Genomic DNA, 18745 nt, shown 5'->3' on the forward strand with positions numbered 1-18745 from the left:
ATGGCGTTAACTTAAGGTGGCATTTAGTTGCAGAGGTGAACTAAATTGGAAAGGAGAACCTCTCCTGCCTTTCGTAGCTCATCCTTTATTTTCCTAAATCTTCCATAGGCGCTATTGGGTCATGGGCAAATGCTAATGACACAATTAACATTTTGGATATGGGAGGTGATGATGTCCACATCATTAAGTAGTTAATCAAGCATAGATTGTGCTCAATGTGGTTGCTTTGCTGGAGATAAACACTTCCTGTCGACATCCAACGGAAGTTTTGAAGTTGAAAAGTGAAAACATGTAAAATGTGCCAGTGATACTGCTGACAGGCAGATTTTAAATGTCTAGCAGGAATGCAAATATTCTTGAACACTTTTGATGAGTGTCAGACTCATAAATCCTCTTTTCTTTCCCGTCTTTTTACCTCAAGTGCATCTCTTTCTATTTTACATACACCCCCCGCCCCCACCCGCTTTCATTTTAGAACAGGCATTGAAACCAATGAATGGATCCTCCTTATTCCCTTCCATGAATTATTGAATATTCATCTCCCCATTGTGTTGTCACAGGGCGTCCATACTGTAGGCAGCCTGAGCCATGAGAATGGGCATCAGAGGAAGGGGATCACGTTTATGCCGCGTATGTAATGACAGGCAGCAAAGCGCCTTTAGGGTGCCAGCTTACATCATTGTAAATGTTGATGACACGGGCTTGTTGCCGAGCTGACAAACTGTCATGAAGCTGTCGCGCTTGAACAATCACTGACTCCGTGCCGCTCTGATCACCTTTAAACTGATGAATGCCAACGTTGTGGGAACATGTGTTGCTGTGTGGGCGAGCAGAAGACTCAATGTATGTGCATACATACAGTATATAAGCTCCCAGTTGGTATACTCAATGACAGAAATTTGTCAGCTGTCTGTCAGACTGTTGGGGGCAATGGTCAGTGATTAACATTATCAACACAGTCTGGCTTTGCTATAATTGGTAGTCATGATGTTGAATATATTTTCTTTTGAGGCTGAGTGGTATAAGCAGTGTGGGCGTGTGGAATTTTACCCCATTTCTACTTTAAACAGAATTACAAATGTCCAAACTAGGAAGTAACTTGTGCTATGATACGTTACAACATGACACAACATGTTATGATTCGATATGATGTTACAAGACACGATACATTACGCTACGATACGACACAATACAATACCATACGTCCATGATAGCGCACGTTTTACAATACATTGAGGAGGGCAATGTATCGCTAATTGGACCTTAATGCAAACACAGACTACAATGTCCGTGACTGGAAAGAAATTGAAGAATTAAAACGTGTATTAAGGTCATACCTTTTGGAAATGATACATCGCCACTTCATAAGATTTTGATTCTTTGGGCTCCGAAAAATGTTGAGAAATAATGATAATGACATATCACAGTGAGATAACCATTAGTGCTGTCTTTGTCATAATGGATTATTTTCATCGGTCATTTCTGGTCAAGTTTGTCTTAAGATGACATTCAAAGTTTCAAAGCTTTTATACAAATGTTTTATGTTGTTTTCCTATTTACAACAGGAGAGGTGTTCAGGCGATGATAATGAATAAATAAATAAATGATAAAAAAAAAAACAGTAAAGCATACAGTATATAAAAATCATGCAGTAAGTATAAACAAAGCACATCATCCTCCATCAGATACATTGATGACCAAACTGGTAAAGTTGCTGCCACCGATAACTTAGCAAATTGTTGCTAACTTAAGAGCCGAGCAGCCGCAGAGGAACATTAGCATCATTTGTTGTTTGTGTAAACCAAATGGATGTAAATAAATGATTCTATGCACTTACAGTACAACACTGGTTTGATCTTCGACTCCTAAGGACAACCATTTTTACAAGACCACAATTAGTACGACAAAAGCATCATGAAAAGATGGTTGAGTCTGATCTTTTTTCATGAGGCAGACAAAGAAGAATCCATACAATCCACTGGCAGATGGCTCTATCCTGTGTTCCCTTGTAGCTAATTATATCCACTGAAAGCATCCCAAAATGACATATAGGGACTTAAAGAATGAAACTCTTGTCTTGCAGCAGACAGTACTTTAATGGCATTCAGTCTGAATGTAAGATGCCAGCGTGTATGGTGAGCTTGTATCTGCTGAGTAGTGGCTCCAAGGCTTTTTTTGTCATTACTTAGTGGTTGTGGGCAACCTCATCTCAGCAGATATCCGACTCTTAGAGACCAGACTAAGTGGAGAACCCTGTTGCTACAGGCAGAATATAAAGGATATGAAAACTACAGTTTGATCTCCGAGCAAGCTCTACCCAAACCTTGCAAATGATGAAACGAGAAGATTAAAGATCTGAACTGAAGGAAAGAGAGAGAGAGAGGGAGATAAAAGAAAGGAGACGAAGAAAAACAGAGTTAGGCGCAGATTGAGCACTTACATGATCAACGGCTTTTGTAATAAGAGTTCTGCTGACATTGAGATTTCACTTATATCTTAAGCACCTCCAGACTTCAGGACTTAGAAAAGAGTCAAAGAGGGTTTATCAAGGATTTGGGCCAAGCTTTCAATATCTCTTATCCAATGGTTGTGCAAACTTTTTTTAAGCAGAGGAATAAATCAAGGTTTTGCTTTTTGTTGTTTGAGTTTTAGTGGCTCTGTTTTAAAAAAAAAACCCTCATTCAGTAAATAATGAAAAATGAAAGGCCCAAACACTAATGTTGATGAGCTGAATCAAGGATCAAGAAACAGTGCTTTAAAAATAATAATCTGCAAAACAATGTACCAGCTTATTCCATCTGTGTGATTACAAACAGGCTTCTTCTTAAAATGGAAACACTACAACAACAACAACAACAACAACAACAAAATCACAAGAGTAAACAGAATGGCAAGCAACGATAAGCCGCTGACCCTCTTTGCTGTTTGATCTCCTTTCATGTGTTTTCAGAGTCAGAGATTCTGTGAAGGAAGTGGACAGGGTCGTGGAAATAAAAGAAGTCACAAATTAATTTTAAAATTGAGAAGTGACCAAAGTTTCATGAAATGCTTGAAACCCAATTCCTTCATCTCTTTCCGGTTGAACAGTTCCCCCCATGGTGGCAATTTTTCAATCACAGGAAAGCACACACTGAAACAAACCCTACTTTTTCCATCACTTTTCCTCGAGATAGGACCATGACTTGGGAAATAAAGGTCATGCAGCATTAAAGAAGACTCAATAAACTTGTATGAAGTCATTAGGGAAATGAATTATGAAGGTAATGAGTCAACTGAGAAGTAGCTGGTTTTGAACAATCAGAATTTCACAAACACTCATAAACTAACCAGAGGCTTAGCCCATTTACAGTTTTCTTAAAAACCAATGGTTTGATTGCATGAATGAATGAATGAGTGTAATCTTGCCATTGTTTCATTGGTGTCACCACTTTAAAGAGAACATGTTTTACCTCTTTTTTCACCTTTTCAAACAGTCCCCTGAGCTCCAAATGAAACATATGTGCTGTGCTTTGGTCAAAACACAACATAAATCAAGCACCAGAGGAGGTTTGTATCCCTGTACAAACCAGCTCTCTCAGAACGCTCTGTTTTGGTGTGTGTGTCTCTTTAAATACAATGAGACCCCCCTGAGTTTTCCCAGTAGACATCACTCCTCCATAGTGAGAATAAAAATTGCAGACCTGCGCAAAAAGCTTCGCTCTATGCTGGGGATGGAGTCCATGGGTGGAGAAAAACAGAGGAGGAGAGGGTTTTTTTTAATGTATTTTTTAATCAGAATCCAACTTGTGACGTCACAAACTGAGAACATTTGAAACAGAGCATTTTTCTCTGTGTTGTGAGACTTGTGCAGACCACAAACAAAGGGCTGAGTGGAATGATTTCAAATTTTGTGGGCCAAAAGACACCCAAATAAATGTTCCAAAACCCTGTATAAAGGGATTTTTCACAATATGTCTCCTTTAACAGTGCAGGTCTACGTGTAGGGATTCTTTGGAGCATGGCCAGCAATCATCTTGAATGTAGGATTGTATAATTCAGTGGTTATAATGATGCAAGGCCCCCTTTAGAATTAAGAACAATGTGTGTAGCAGTTTTGAATAATGTGACAACCGCTATGTCTTTCTGTCTGCCTCCTCCTGGAGCTTTATGGCCACACTTGTGATAACCCAGAAGAAAAACACAAGCACTTCAAATGAGCTGTTCTATCCTGTAAGGATCCAAACCTGCATATGTGTCACCATTGCTTTGAGATCCTTCCAGTTAATGGAGACAAGTTTTTTTTTTTCCCCCTATGAAATCTTCACAATGGCTTCCTTCCTTTAGGTTGTCCTTGGATTTAGTTATAGAGATGTTTGCTGACATTCTTGCGAGGAGCATACTGGCTGTAGCTACACACATACATACACTAGACAAGTACACACACACACACACACACACACACACAGTCATGCACATGTACACATTAATAATGTCCCTTCTAATGATTTACAAGCAGACCTTGAGGCCATACACCTATATTCCAGTAATGTCTGGCGAGGCGCCCAATGACAAGCCTCATAGCACAAAAGACAAGGACGGACCCACACTCGCTCACACAAACCTTTTTGTCTTTAAATAGCATGCTTACTGCTCTTCCTCATCTACATAACAATTGCACAAAGGTAGGTAACAGCCCTAGAAACTCTATTACCGTGCATCCATCCTGTACGTGATTGCTTCTATTACTGAAAGACTCGTGCTTTGCAGTTATTCTACATGAATGTCTCCTATAATTTGGATCAAACTAAGTGTCATTGTTGTGCATAAGTGGAGTTGTTCAAAGCTACATGGCATGCATTTAAAGCATGTGAGCGAACGGCCCGGGTAAATATGACAGGGTTCCTGCAGAAAAGCCTAACTGATCACAGAAAGCATCGCACCGTCGACCCGGCAGACAACGCTCTTATCGCTTGTCAAGGTTGAAAGGTCAAGCAGTGTGTCTAAGGCCCGCGGATTAAACATAAAGAGTTGAATAGCCAGCAGTTATGGCATTTAAGAATTTCACACCCTACAAAATTTTATCATAAGCTGTCGTCAGCAAAAAGTAAAGAACACTGACTGTCGCCAGAAGGAAGGTTTTTAAAGTGTGTTTTCATAGGGGAGGACGTCTGTAGAAGAATAATTGCGGAATAAAATTATATAGAAAAAGAAAAGGATTGTAAAGATTGTAAAACAGCTGTATTTTTATTAAGGGTTATTATTATTTTTATCACTAAATAATTTCAACTTTTGGGTTTTTTGAGAGAGAAAAGCCGATTGAGACCATGAGCTGGACCATGAGCTGGACCATGAGCTGGACCATGAGCTGGACTTGGTCTTGGTCAGTCTTATTTAGATATCCTGGGTAGTTTAAGGCATGGCTAAACCATTTCTAGACATAAAACTCACTGATCTAAGAGGACCATAAAAGTCAATCAGGAACAAAAGACGAACCATCTGAACAACTACAGCAAAGCTTTTGTTTTAAACTTGTGAACCAGGGAGGATCCTTGGCAACTTGACCTCAGGCTAACCGATTTGATTAGAGGTATAAGATATAACTTAGACAAAATATATAATATAACAAATAATTATATTTTCTATTTTCTGCTGGTAAACAATGTAATTTGGAGTGTGGACAATGCTAGCACCGGCACCATTCAGTCCTCCTTGCAGCTTTACATCCACGTTCTTGTTCTGAATGTGTTGACACATTGCTCTGGTTGATATTCATGTTTAAACTGACACAGCCAATATTTTTTATCTCAGATCACAATACTGCCAAACTCCAGAGACGCTGTCCATTCACTTTGAATGTATACATCCAGGTAGTAGAGCAAGTGGAGAATGCCTAATAACTGGAGCTTCAGTCGAGTTATGGCTACAGCCAAGGCGAGTGGTGGGTTGCTGCGTTGCAACATATACAAATAATTGATCTCTAACTGACTGTTTATTCTGGTGCCAACTAGAATAAGTTTGACTTTTCAGGAGACTAAACATGCACATGCCCTATTTTTTATTGTATGCAGTTACATTTATTATTCCAGCTCGACTGATGCCATGAGCTCACAATCTGTAGCTTAATGATATCAGGTCTAGGAACCTCATTTAATGAGATCTGCCAATTTTCCAGCAGCTGTCTGTTCTCCTTTCTTTCTCCCTGTACTGGAGGGCCGTGGCACTATTGAGCATAGCTCACATAACCCTCCCCTGCCGTCCAAGTCCTCTGACCCAAAGTCAGTGGGTTAATAACCAGCTGCAGCAAAAGCCATTTGTCATTCGCTACCTGCCGCTGATAGGAGATGTCAGCACATGTCTGTGCCCTTGTCACCCAGACTCATGACAAATACTGTATCAAGCTTCACAATCTGACGCTCCCTGAGGCTTCTTAGTACTCCTCTACTGAACAACCACTCCCACTTGATAGCATTAGATTCTTGTGCCATGATCCATATCGAGATAAAGCAGTGATCCCTTTGCTTTTTTTTGTCTTCCATCTCCTCTTTCTGTTCCCCAAAATATATTGCAATTGGGTCTGGATTCACTTTCTTTTTTTCTTTTTTTTTAAGTATTTTTCTTTGTCTTCAGTTTTTTTTTTTTTTTTTTTTACTTTTTTCGCCTTCCCTTTGATGTTTGAGCACTAGCCTTAGGCTAATGGTTTATATTGGTAGAAAATGTAGAGCAATTTATGCAGATAGGAAGGGGACATTGAATGGTGCAAGAGCAATTCTACAACTGCTTCGGACACATGGATTTAATCGAGCTTGATAAATTCATTACTTTCCAGTCGGGAATATTTCTGTTTGTATTTCTTGGCTGACAAAAGGAGTGTAAACAAATGGATATTAGAAGGAGAGAGTCATTTTGCCTATAATTGAAGTGCTGTATTGATTGTGATGGCTGAAATATTTGTGAGGCTTGCCACTTATTCATTTCGAAATTAGACAAATCTCCGACTAATACCGTCAGTGCAAAAAGTTGTCATTATAAAGATTTCATCAAAGCATTTAAGCAATGCATCGGTTTGACAGTAATCCCTCTGAGCCAACTGCACAAATGCATCACATTTTGACAGCCTAAGAAGTCTGTCCAGCTGTTCAGGAGTTCAGGGTTTCTAGTTGCAGCACAGTGTTGATGTCAGACAGTGAACTGCAGAAGAATACTAATTCACACCAAACAGTCACATTTGAGGCTCTGTTCCAATCCAAAAAAAAATAAAAAATCAACCACAGTTGTTATTTTGACCCAAAATGGAATTGCGGTGACCTTTGTTGAGTTACGTTTAAAGCCCTTTTCCCGTCGAGAAAGCATCAAATAATGAAAACATTCATAAATCAGTGACGGCCTTATATCCTATATCAAAATACATGCCAAGTTTTTTTTGTTTTTTTTTAAAAGTAATGTACGAGGTGTCCCACAAGGTGTCTGTTTCGCCTCCCCTGTGTTTTCATTGTACTAAACTGAGGGACATCCTCCTATTGGGCCTTGAAATCTTGAAACGGAGAACTCCTTCCTATATAAACTGTAAACACCACAAGCATCACAATTGGTTGATCCACATTTTTGATACTTCAAAAAATTTCTCTGCCACACGTTTTAAAATCAACAATCTTATCCTTTAGGGGTGCTTCTGTGCGACTCATTTCATAGTAGGCGGGTTAAAACTGAAATTTAAATTCAGACTGACCAATGAATACATATCTATCTCCATGTTCTCTATCAAAAACCCACGCCGCTCCAACGAGATCCCTTCCATCCAGTGTGCTCGTTAGCATCCGGTTAGTAGAGCTACAGCCAGTCTATGGCTACAGCTGCTGCTGGCGGCAATTCAGCATTGAAGGCCAGCACGCTGTATAAAATGATTAGTTCATGGCAATGAATAGTTTAACCCACTAGAAGTTGTGGTGCTGAAGAGGGAGGGTGATGACTCTTGCATGCTGTTACAGTGTTAATGTGAAATTGAATAAAAAGCACCTGCAGAGTGAATCTGAAGGTGTTCTGTTCACCACCTACGGCATTTCCGGTTTCGATGTCAGTTTCTTAATTTGAATCAAAAATCGATTATCCTACGTCTCTGTCCTTGTTCTCCGCAGAGATGTCCGGCACGGGAGAGGATATTTCTCAGGTCCACTGGAAACAGCAGTGGTTGGAAAATGGGACGCTGTACTTCCACGTATCCATGACTGAGTCTGAGCTCCTGCCTCAGACAACACAGCCGACGGCCCGAGAGCCTGCTCACGCCCTCCACGAACACATGCATCTGCTGCACATCTCCGTCATGGTAAGTCCTTCAATCTCAAGCCCCATATATTTGATAGAGGTTTTACAAGCAGACAGGAAGGTTTAAGATGGTCAATACCCTGCAAAAAAATCAAACAAACAACAAAAAAAAACCTCTTTTGTGAGTTAATGTGTCTTTTTGTGGTCATTTCAAATGTGCACACGATACTGCTGGTTGCTGAAAGTAGGGCCTTTTTTTTCTTTTTCTGCAAGTCATTTTTACAGCATGTCATAACTTTCAACACGTGAAAAAAAAAAGCTGCAGTTGGAAAGTGTGGACATTTCAGTCTCTAAAGGGAAATCTCTTCCCTTTTGATGGTTGTCATATAATGTCAAGTTAAGCTTTAAGTGAAATCACACCAGGAAAAATGGCAGCACAAATGTCATCCACACATCTTTGGTGATGTCGGAAACTGTACGGCTAACACACCAGCCAGCTATAAACTGCTTCGCTAGTCAAAACAGCTCCTTCAGCTTTTTCTTTTTCTTTTTTTTACTATTTCCATTATGTGGTGCCAGTTAGTGCCTTGTGGCATTTGTTCTCACAAATATGGACGTCATTCAAAAAGATTTATTGAAGAAGGAGCCCCGGCTTACAGCGGTCACTTTAATTATAAGACATTTGTACAAAAGTCTGCTCACTTGTAGAGCTGCTTTATATTCTGACTGAGACAGTGGATCAACATTTTACAGTCCTGTAGATATTTAACTTTAATATCGTCTCATTTTGACTCTCAGGCTTTTGTTCACTGAAGGTCATAACTGTCAAGACATACTGCTATAAATCAACAGCAATCTAATGGACTTCTTTCAAATAAACAGATTGTTGACTGTAGTCTTGCTGTTTTCTAATAGTAGTCAGATGATTTTTGAAAGGATATAACTATTCTCCCTGTGAGAATTGCGGGCTTTGGATCATTGTTTTCCTAAATCTATAGCCTCTGCCCTTAAAGGGTATTACACAATACACAATATTTTGAAAGTTTGCTATGATTCTTGTGAAAATCAAACAATTTGGGGGTGCTGGTAGCCGGCCAATCAGGTGACCTCGGTTTGAATCCTGTTGCTCCTTTCCCACATGACAATTAAAAAGAAAACAATCCCACAGACTACCCTTTGTGTTCAGAGTCAATGAAAGGCTGATATTTTATCTATCTATCTATCTATCTATCTATCTATCTATCTATCTATCTATCTATCTATCTATCTATCTATCTATCTATCTATCTATCTATCTATCTATCTATCTATCTATCTATCTATCTATCTATCTATCTATCTATCTATCTATCTATCTATCTATCTATCTATCTAAATGATAAAGTCCACAATGCAGCCAATGTCATTCTTTTCCATCATTGTGACGACAAGGGGAAACACTGCAGAGACGTATCCATAGCACGCCTAAAGGGACGGAAAACAAAGTCATTCATTTCATACTCTAATTAATCACTATTACTGTAACTAGTTAATGCTGACAGCCCTGCTTTCCGTTTTACTGAGGATTAAAATCACCAAGATGATATTGTTGAAAGATGTTTGGTATGTCAAAGATTTGAACCCCGTACAGTAAGTCTTCCAAATTTGATTGAACTGACACTCCACAGGCTCTGTTTGCGTTGAGCACCATCGACTCACCATCACAGATATTTTTTCTGTGTCATCTCCTCTTGCTAACATGTTGTGAACCCTCTGGCTGTGTGTTTCTACACCTCCCTCCTCCCCACGCACTTCTCACTTTTCTTCACCTCACCTTCACCTACTTTTCAAGTTCTAACTTTTTCAAGCTTCAATTCTTTCTTTTTTTTCTTCTCCCACTAACTCTTCTGTTGTTGACTTTTTTTTTTTTTTTTTTTTAACTCACCTCTCCTTTCACATCCCACCACCTTCACTATATCTGCCTAGCCCCCCCCCCCCCCCCACCTCCCCCCCCCCGTGCACCCTCTCTGTCTCTCTCTTCCACCTCCACGTTCTCTTGAATCCTCACCTCTCTTGCTCACAGCTTCACCTCACCCTCCATCACTGCTGGTGACACTTATCTGAAGGCGTACGTGCATAACGCTGCTCTGACAACACTGTTAAAAGTGACTTAAGCATCGGGAATAAATATGGCTGCCATTTGGCTTATATGTCATTCTCAGTGTTAAATTGTCGCTTGAGTCAGAGATCCCTGTCTTGACAACTTGACATATTTTTTTAATCTGCATTTAACCAGGTTTGTCCCTTCGGGAGTAGAAATCTCTTTCTTAAGGAAGACCAGTCTAAGAATAGCACAAACAGCTTCATTCTGGCCTCGGCACATTTCACCATCTGTTAAAGCTCCTGTGAGGAGTTTCTTTTTTTTCCAGCTGGTCATGAAATTAACTGACTTTTTTTTTTAAACTCTGAATATCAGTGAAGCAAACAACTTCATCTGATGTAAGATTGATTGAGTATAAATGGCAAAAGGACTTAAGCTGTTTTTTTTATTTTTTTTTTTATTTTTTTTTTAAGTCTTCTGACGACTCAGAAGAGCTTCTTCTCTGCAACTCACACCTACGCATTCACACGCTGATTGTGCGTGTGAATAACTGTACCCTCATTAAAGACAGAGGTAACGGAATGATGTTCCAAGGGTAAAATTACAACACAACCTCAAGAGAGAAATTGAAAAAAGAATAACTCCTGAAAACCTAATGAAGTGTTCGCTTCAAAAAGTTTCCAGTAGAACGTTCCATTTGAAGGTCTCATACTCAGGTTCATCTATCTCCTTGTACATTTTGTTCCCTATATTTTCATTTCCTGGAACTTCTTTTTTTGTTGGCAGTACATTTGCGTGCTGCTCAGTCGCAACTCAGAAATCTCCATTTGTGAGTGTGACTATCTGTCTGTGAATGATGGACACTGAAACCCAGAGCACAACTTTTATAGAAGAAGGATGGAGTCATGTCTTTTTATTTTGCTTTACTTGGTGGAATCATTGATATGTCAAAAGCTCAGACATATTCTAACCTTTTATAAAGGAAGTGGGAAGTGGTACACTGGCTCATGACTGTGTGGAAATGTGAAGGTGTATGCTCTTTCACTGTTTTGGTTCACGTGGTTTGTGGGTTTAGAAGTGCTAAAACATAATATTCACATATCAAAACGTAGTTTTTTTTTTGTCGGTGGTTTTCTGATGTTGCTTGTAGGCGTCAGATTATAAATAGACAAATGCTTTGGAAAAAGGAACGTAGCTCATATTGAAGCGGGCCGAAGAGGACATGAGGTGTGGTGGTTTGGCCTAAAGGCCTCCAGGTGTCTCCTGACGCTTTCAGTGAACATTACAATGTCTGATGCTGTCACCTCTGGCCCAGATTGAAATGTGAGCACTCTATTCTTCTGGCATTGAGCTGTCAGTTTCTCACTCTCTCACTCACTCTGGCAATAATTTTCCCAACTCTGTCTGCTTTTCTCTGTCCTTCCACCGCACTTGTCTCTGTCGGTCTGTCGCTTGAGCACTGCAGACAGAGACAGGTGTCTGTTTTAACAAAGGCTTTTAAATGACAATTGACTGACATAGCAAACAGATTTTATTCTAACACTCTCGCTCCCAATCATTTGTCTTTTCCAACAGAAGAATATTTCTTTTTTTATAATTGAACATTCATGCTTTGCTGCTTTTATATTTTCCACCATCATGGCCACTGAAGTGCCTTTTTAATAAAACATGCTTTCTGTCAAGGCTTGCATCATCCCACATTTCCCTTAGAATTGGTGTTTGAGTGTTTGTTGACATTAAAGCTGCTGCGAGGAGTTTTTCGGCGTTAATCAAGCAGACTGAAATGAATACTGACGCCTTTATATGACCAACAAATACAAACAGGATCATCCGTGTCAAGATGAATTATCTCTATATAGTAATTTTTAAGGCCTGAAACATCTATGACGGGGTAGGTGGCAGATGAATTGACGAACCGTCTGCTGCACTGCAAAGATCACTTCCTGTTCATTTCATTTTGAAATAAAGCAGGACTGGATTTTTTATTAGAAAACACAAGTTAAACATGTACAGTACTAAGTCAAGACTGACGTACAGCTGTTTGCACGAGGGGGGCGCCAAAATCAACAAAAACTGAAAGTCCCTTACAGGAGCTTTAAAAGAATAAATACAGTGTATACTGGCCATTGAACACATTTACTGTATATTCTGTTACGAACTAACAAAAACATGTTTTCTATCAAAAAGGGGAATGCATTTCACGCTTCCTGGTGTCCTTCTCATTGTATTATCACTGGCTTAAAGTAAAGCCTTCAAAATAATGCTCTTTTTTTTTTTATAAATGTTTGCATGTTTTTTTCCTCCCAACCCCTGGTGATAGGTTCTATTCTTTTCAAACAGCTTTCAAGGACATCAAATTAAGTCATTCTTTGTATGAATACATTACATGCTCTATACTTTTGACCCAAATCTTTTTTAAGACGGCATCCTGGTTCTACTTAACATGACATTATGATGGTACTGAAGCCTAAATTTAGACTGACTTCCCAGAAAACAATTCTTCACAACTGAAAATATATTCAGTCATTTCTAAAAGCATCTAAAAGCTTTACACAGAGATGATCCCTTTTTTTCAACACACTTTCACGACACATCTACTCTTATGTCAACTGGTAAGTGAGTTTTCAAAAAAGGACTATGACTAACACAACTCCCCCATTAACTGCCTTCAGAAGAGAATAAAATAAAGAATCAAAGAAGTGTGGGATGTTGTATTAGTTCACATTAGCAGAGCTGCTTACTGCCTGTCATTTGCTGTTTATTTTGTTGGATTATGAACGTTAAAAAAGAAATCACTTTGTAGAGTAAATTGTATGTTACAGTCCTCCACTGTTAAACAATATTTAATGACATGTCATTGGTCTTATAAAGGCCGGGTTTGATTTCGAACCCTCAACCTTCCAGTTGAGAGACGGCGATTCTAACCTGCCCCATGACACAAGAAAGCCCTGCAACTTTTCGTCTGCCTCTGATTGAGCAGATGGCCAATCATGGGTTGGCAACTGAGGTGCCACACACCGCTCCCCTGAAAAAAAGTTTATAGGAACGTGTTTGCCTTTCATTTTGCCATCAATACCACCGTCGAAGCAAATGACAAACCAAGCAACGTTTTATTCATTTGTTTGAGTTGGCTTTCTGTCAAATAGCTTGAAGTCTTCTCTCTGCTCCTTTTGATTTGTACCACTTGAGTTATGTTCTATCAGGAGCCAAACTGCCACTGTAAATCATTGATAGGGTACTACTCTTTATATCAACGTCAGTGATGTGCTTCATTGCAGTTCAGTGCTCTCTATCATTGTCTAACTTCAGTGACAAACTGTGTTGATGTGATATTTAATAGTTATAAAAGAACTTATTCTTCATCAAAATGCTAATGTCAGGCCGGCGAACGTCTTAGAGGAAATTTGAAGCCTAGGCGAGCGTGCGCACACACACACACACACACACACACACACACACACACACACACACACACACACACACACAACACACACAGCAATAAATGTGTTAACAATATCATAGGCAAAAGATGATTGATAGAATTTGAACCATTTCAGAGAGAACTTACGCGGCCTTGTGGAAAGAAAATGAGAAGAAGAAAAAAAACGTGTGATTCACAGAATTATTAACATCTAACACAAGACAGTTCGCCTCCAGAAAGAAGTCACAGCAGTGGGTTTGATCAGACCTCAGAGATGTACTGGAGCAGCCATTAAACAAAAGCCCCCATCCCTCTGCTAAGACAGATCACAGAGAAAAAGCAATTTCCTCCGCTCAATGCAACCTCTGCACCGGAAACTCCTCCATGATGCAGAATGCATGTTGCAATGTGGAAGGTTTTTTTTTTTATAGCGAAAAAGGAATTCAATTTCTTGTCACTTCCATAATATACTCTGAGCAGACAAGAGAGTGAAATGCCATCCTTCTCAAATCAGGCAGACTAAAGAATAGAGCGAGATACATACATAAATGTGTATGTATTTAAATACATTATATGTAAAAAATAAGGTGGGATATATAATTGCGTTAGACTCTCATCAGCACCGGGATATTTTAGTGCGGGGAAGAATTTGTACACTGAGTTCAGGTGCAACCACAATCAGTCATAGTGGGTGTATCACTGGGGAGGGTTTTTCAAAGGAATGGCATGTTTGAGTTCACTGGGAGGACAGGTAGTATTTTACCAAAATGAGATGCAATAAAGGCTGGCAGTTCAGAGCCTTTCATATGCCACGTTACAGAACATAATCATCTATTCCCCTCGAGCTGGGTCTCTGTAGGACAACGGAAAATGGAAATTAGACGTGTTTCATTGAATATTTGGACATTTGGTTGAATAAGCCGGTTAGAAAACCACCAAACAATGGAAAGTCTAAACAAAAGAAGAAGAAAAGAAAAAACCCTTTATTTTTCAATAAGTCTGTGTTCTTGTAATTGAACATATGCCTGAGGTCATTTAATATTCCTGAGCTCACAGAAAGTGAAGGGACTACTATTCTTATCTCGGTCCTGATAGATATGCACGGAGATTACAGCACACCCTACACGCTTGAATTGGCGTCCTTATAATTAAGAAGTCACCGGTGATATATGATCGTCAGAGCGATGGGTCATCAAGGCATTTGAGGCAATTGGGGTTTCTGTGGAATCAAGGGTAGGGAGGGGGGGGGGCTTCTGAAATTAATTTAAACTAGACCCTGGTACTGGCAGGCGTTATGCCATACTGTGTGTGAGGACACACACTAGTCCATGTGAGTTGCATTTTAATTGCTCTGCCTTTAATTGTTTCAGTCACCTTTCGGATTCTATCATTTTACAAGTGTAAGATCGTACCAGGGATATAAAAATGAGCTCTAATTAAAATGGCTGGCTTAAGAGACTGACGTGAAGCTTTAGAGGTAAGAATAATTACAAAAGTGTTTTTCGAAAGAAGTCAATTGTTCTTCTGTGACATTGATACAGTTTCTTTACGGAATCATTATTCAGTGAGTAACTGGGAAATGGGACTCCTGCTACATGTTTTTGAAGTGTCAAGATTTAGTCCCAACTATACTTATACACAATGTTTTTATAACAGCAGACTAAATCAGTTAATCAACTATTTCTGTTAACGTAGACGCCGTTAAAATACACATAGGGCCAATCTCCTCAAAAACAACAAAAATATCAAAGCTGAAAGCTCTTCATTACACATATACTGTAGATAGATAGATAGATAGATAGATAGATAGATAGATAGATAGATAGATAGATAGAACCGATTTTATAATTATAGAATATGAATGATCACAGCAATAAACAAAACAAATGGAGGTTTATGTTTTTAAGATACAGAGAATCATAGATATACAGCACCCCCAACAATACCCTATCTTTACCAACATAAATGAAGGGAAATGCATCAGTAACATTTAAATGCACTCTGCGAAAAGCAGAGTGTTAATTATAGCAAATGTCAGTGCTCTCTGCTTCAACCGAAATTAGATTTTCAAAGATTAAAGTGTTTTGTTTGAATAATTTGAATTTAAGCGTATTCAATATTGTTATTTGTTCGTTCGCCACTAAAATGTAATCAGCACTGAAAAGTGTTGGTGACCCTTCTGATGTCAAGTGAGTAGCATTCTCAAAAAGACACCATATATTGGACGTCTTTTCATTCATTATCTCTCTTTGAGTATACCATGTGCCCTGCTGTGGATTAGAAAGTAGAGTGGTTTTCTCTCCAGTCAAAAGATCAGCAGATTTTTTGTTGATCTGACAGTGGGCAGCATACTTAACCTCAGATTGTATGTTTGTGTAAATGCATTGATGGTGTTACACTAAATGATGGCTTTTAGTGTAAGCTGATGCTTTATCATTAAGCTAAACCCCCTCCCACTGAATGTCATTATAAAATCTGATAATAACCAAAAACCAACAACCACATTGGACACACAACAACCGGGACTGTTAATAATAACTTGGACCTTTCATATCTGAAACCAATACTGGTGGTAAACAGAGAAATAGATTTTGTACTTTTCCTGCCGTTGGATCACCAAATTCCTCACGTGTTAAATATCCAACATGAAAACACCAAGCCAATATCGGTTACTTCCATGATGTTTTTTGATCTACATTGAAAGTGTATCAGATATAGTTAACTATATGAACATAAGACTCTAGTTAGATAGTAGGTTACTGTGCATGTGGGTTGTATTTGGCTTTAAATTATTGACACTCCCAGTTTAAAGCAGGTTTTACATAAATTAGCCCTACCTGGACTTCTCATGTTTCAAGCCTGGCCATTTTTACAGTTAAATATTTAGCTGCACCTGTTGATCATTTGAAAGAAATTATCTATATAGTGTAGAACTGATAAAGCTTGGCCATGCAAATTCAATCACTTTGCATCACCGCTCGAAATTCTCAGTAGAGTAATACCTTTACCCACTGACCCCGACTTGAAGTGACATGTTTTAAGTCCAAAACCCATTGCTTCTTAAGTGCTGCAGCATCTCATAGGACACCTATGATTATCTGCCTCAAGCTAACATCACTAGCATCATTTATTGATTTTAGTGAAAGAAGCTGAATGTTTGCCAGCACTTTGAGTGCAAGACAAATTTCCCCAAGGGGACAATAAAGTGTATCGTAGCATATCATTTGTGTTATGTGACATTTGTACAAGTATAACATGGTTTGCCATTGCTGACTTCAGGAGTCTAATGTGTGTTATTTCACTGGACTCCTTATCCGAAGGGAAGAATATAACTAGAGGATTGGTGTTATCATTTTACTATTATACAACCCTATCTTTGGGTCACAACATATCACGTTTGTATACCCTCACTGCTAGCCTTTCTTATCCAATGTGACAGCTAGAGGTGTGTAGAAAAGGGCAGACCATGGCCTGGCCAAAAAACAAAGACGTCCATCCTTGTACAAAATGTAGGAAACTGCAAAAAGGCTGCTTTTGTGAACAAAAGTAGAAGAGGACTGTTTTTTGAATCATAGTGGCATAAAAATGGTATGTGTAAATTGGGTCACTCGTTTCCATGTCTTAACACCTCATGAGATATTGCCTTTCAGTCCTTAGATATTTTGATTAACTTAATAGTCACCATTGGGAAAGATTTCTACTCCGGCCACCCGTGCAGTAAGTATTAAACGTTGTCAGTCAGAAAACACAACATTTCAGGACCTGTATGTCCTGAAATTGTGGCTGAATCTGAAATGCAGAGAGATCAGGTGCATAATGGCGCTTGATTGGCAGCAGTGATAGTATGGTTGGGGGGGCCACCTGAATACATTTGGTGAATTAATTCAGAATGACATTTTCTTGGAACGATTTCGACTTAAAAACAATACATTCAAAAAGATGGGTTAATTCAGTAAATTTGTTACTTTTCAATTTTATTTTCTAGTCTTTTCGTTTTTGGTTATTCAGTTTCAGCTTTCAGAGCATATGGGAAGTCATTTTCTCTGTAGCTGCCAAGCGTGGACTAACACATTTCACTAAGAAAACAGGAAGCCACGTGGCATTGTGCCTCGCTCATCACTCCAGACAATGACCAAGTCTTCCTCTCTCCAGTCAGTGAAAGACTTGCAATAAAGTATTAGTTGTAAGTATTTGGCTGGGAAGATTGAGCATATTGGCTTTCTACCAATATGGCACCAATGCCTGGCAGACATGTAGCTATCTTTGGATATTTTACAGCTGCAGTCTGCCAAGAGGAGCACACAGAATGTTTTCAAGTTCACACTACATTATAGCCACATTTAAATCCATCTTATCGTGACGACAGACAGGGCTTTCAGCTCTCCCCTCAAGCCTTTCTTCTAACCCAGTGAATGCTGCCATGTTGATGAATCTCTAGCCTTTGGTCCAGAGGGCTTATTTATTATCTTAAGGGGGTTCCCCAGTGTTCTCTGCACCAGTTCTGACAATTAAGGTCTTCTGAATGTCAACCTATATGAACTTGTCGTAGCCTTCCCTGCTGCAACTCAGCCCCACAACCTGCTGGAATCCTCTTTTCTGTTTTGACTTTGGGGTAATCACAAGAATGTCTGAAACGCCAAAACTGATTAACAACAAACTGATGAATGCTGTTTACAAGGACTTGTTGTTCCAGCGAGCAGCATTTAAAATATATCTGGTCATTTTCACAAGCACTAGAAGATGCATTGTGTTCCAATATTAGCCTCATCTCCATATTTACCTCCAAGACTACACTCTTTGCATAATGTATCTTTCACATCATTCAAACAATCCAGCCATTATGAGATTGAACTTTACATTAACTGTATGTACCCATAAGATGTTTCTGTAAAGATTAGTCTGTGGAAACTACTGATTATATCTCCAAAGATGTTGAATGCAGGTTGTATGTTTCCATTCTCTAATCAATTGTGTCTTTGTTCCTGCCCTTGCCTTGCTGCGCAGTG

At 39.1% G+C, this 18745-nt stretch overlaps 1 protein-coding gene across 1 annotated transcript in view; it reads left to right on the forward strand.

Moving 5' to 3' along the window:
- Positions 1-18745, forward strand: part of astn2 (astrotactin 2) — a 278125-nt gene that overhangs the window by 42290 nt on the left and 217090 nt on the right. Inside the window, exon 2 of the mRNA XM_079363577.1 lies at positions 8112-8299. Within this exon, the coding sequence (XP_079219703.1) occupies positions 8112-8299 (188 nt within the window). The remainder of the gene's footprint in view (positions 1-8111; positions 8300-18745) is intronic.

The sequence above is a fragment of the Symphodus melops genome (assembly GCF_947650265.1).
Source record: "Symphodus melops genome assembly, chromosome: 16".
In the NCBI taxonomy this organism is placed as follows: Eukaryota; Metazoa; Chordata; class Actinopteri; order Labriformes; family Labridae; genus Symphodus; species Symphodus melops.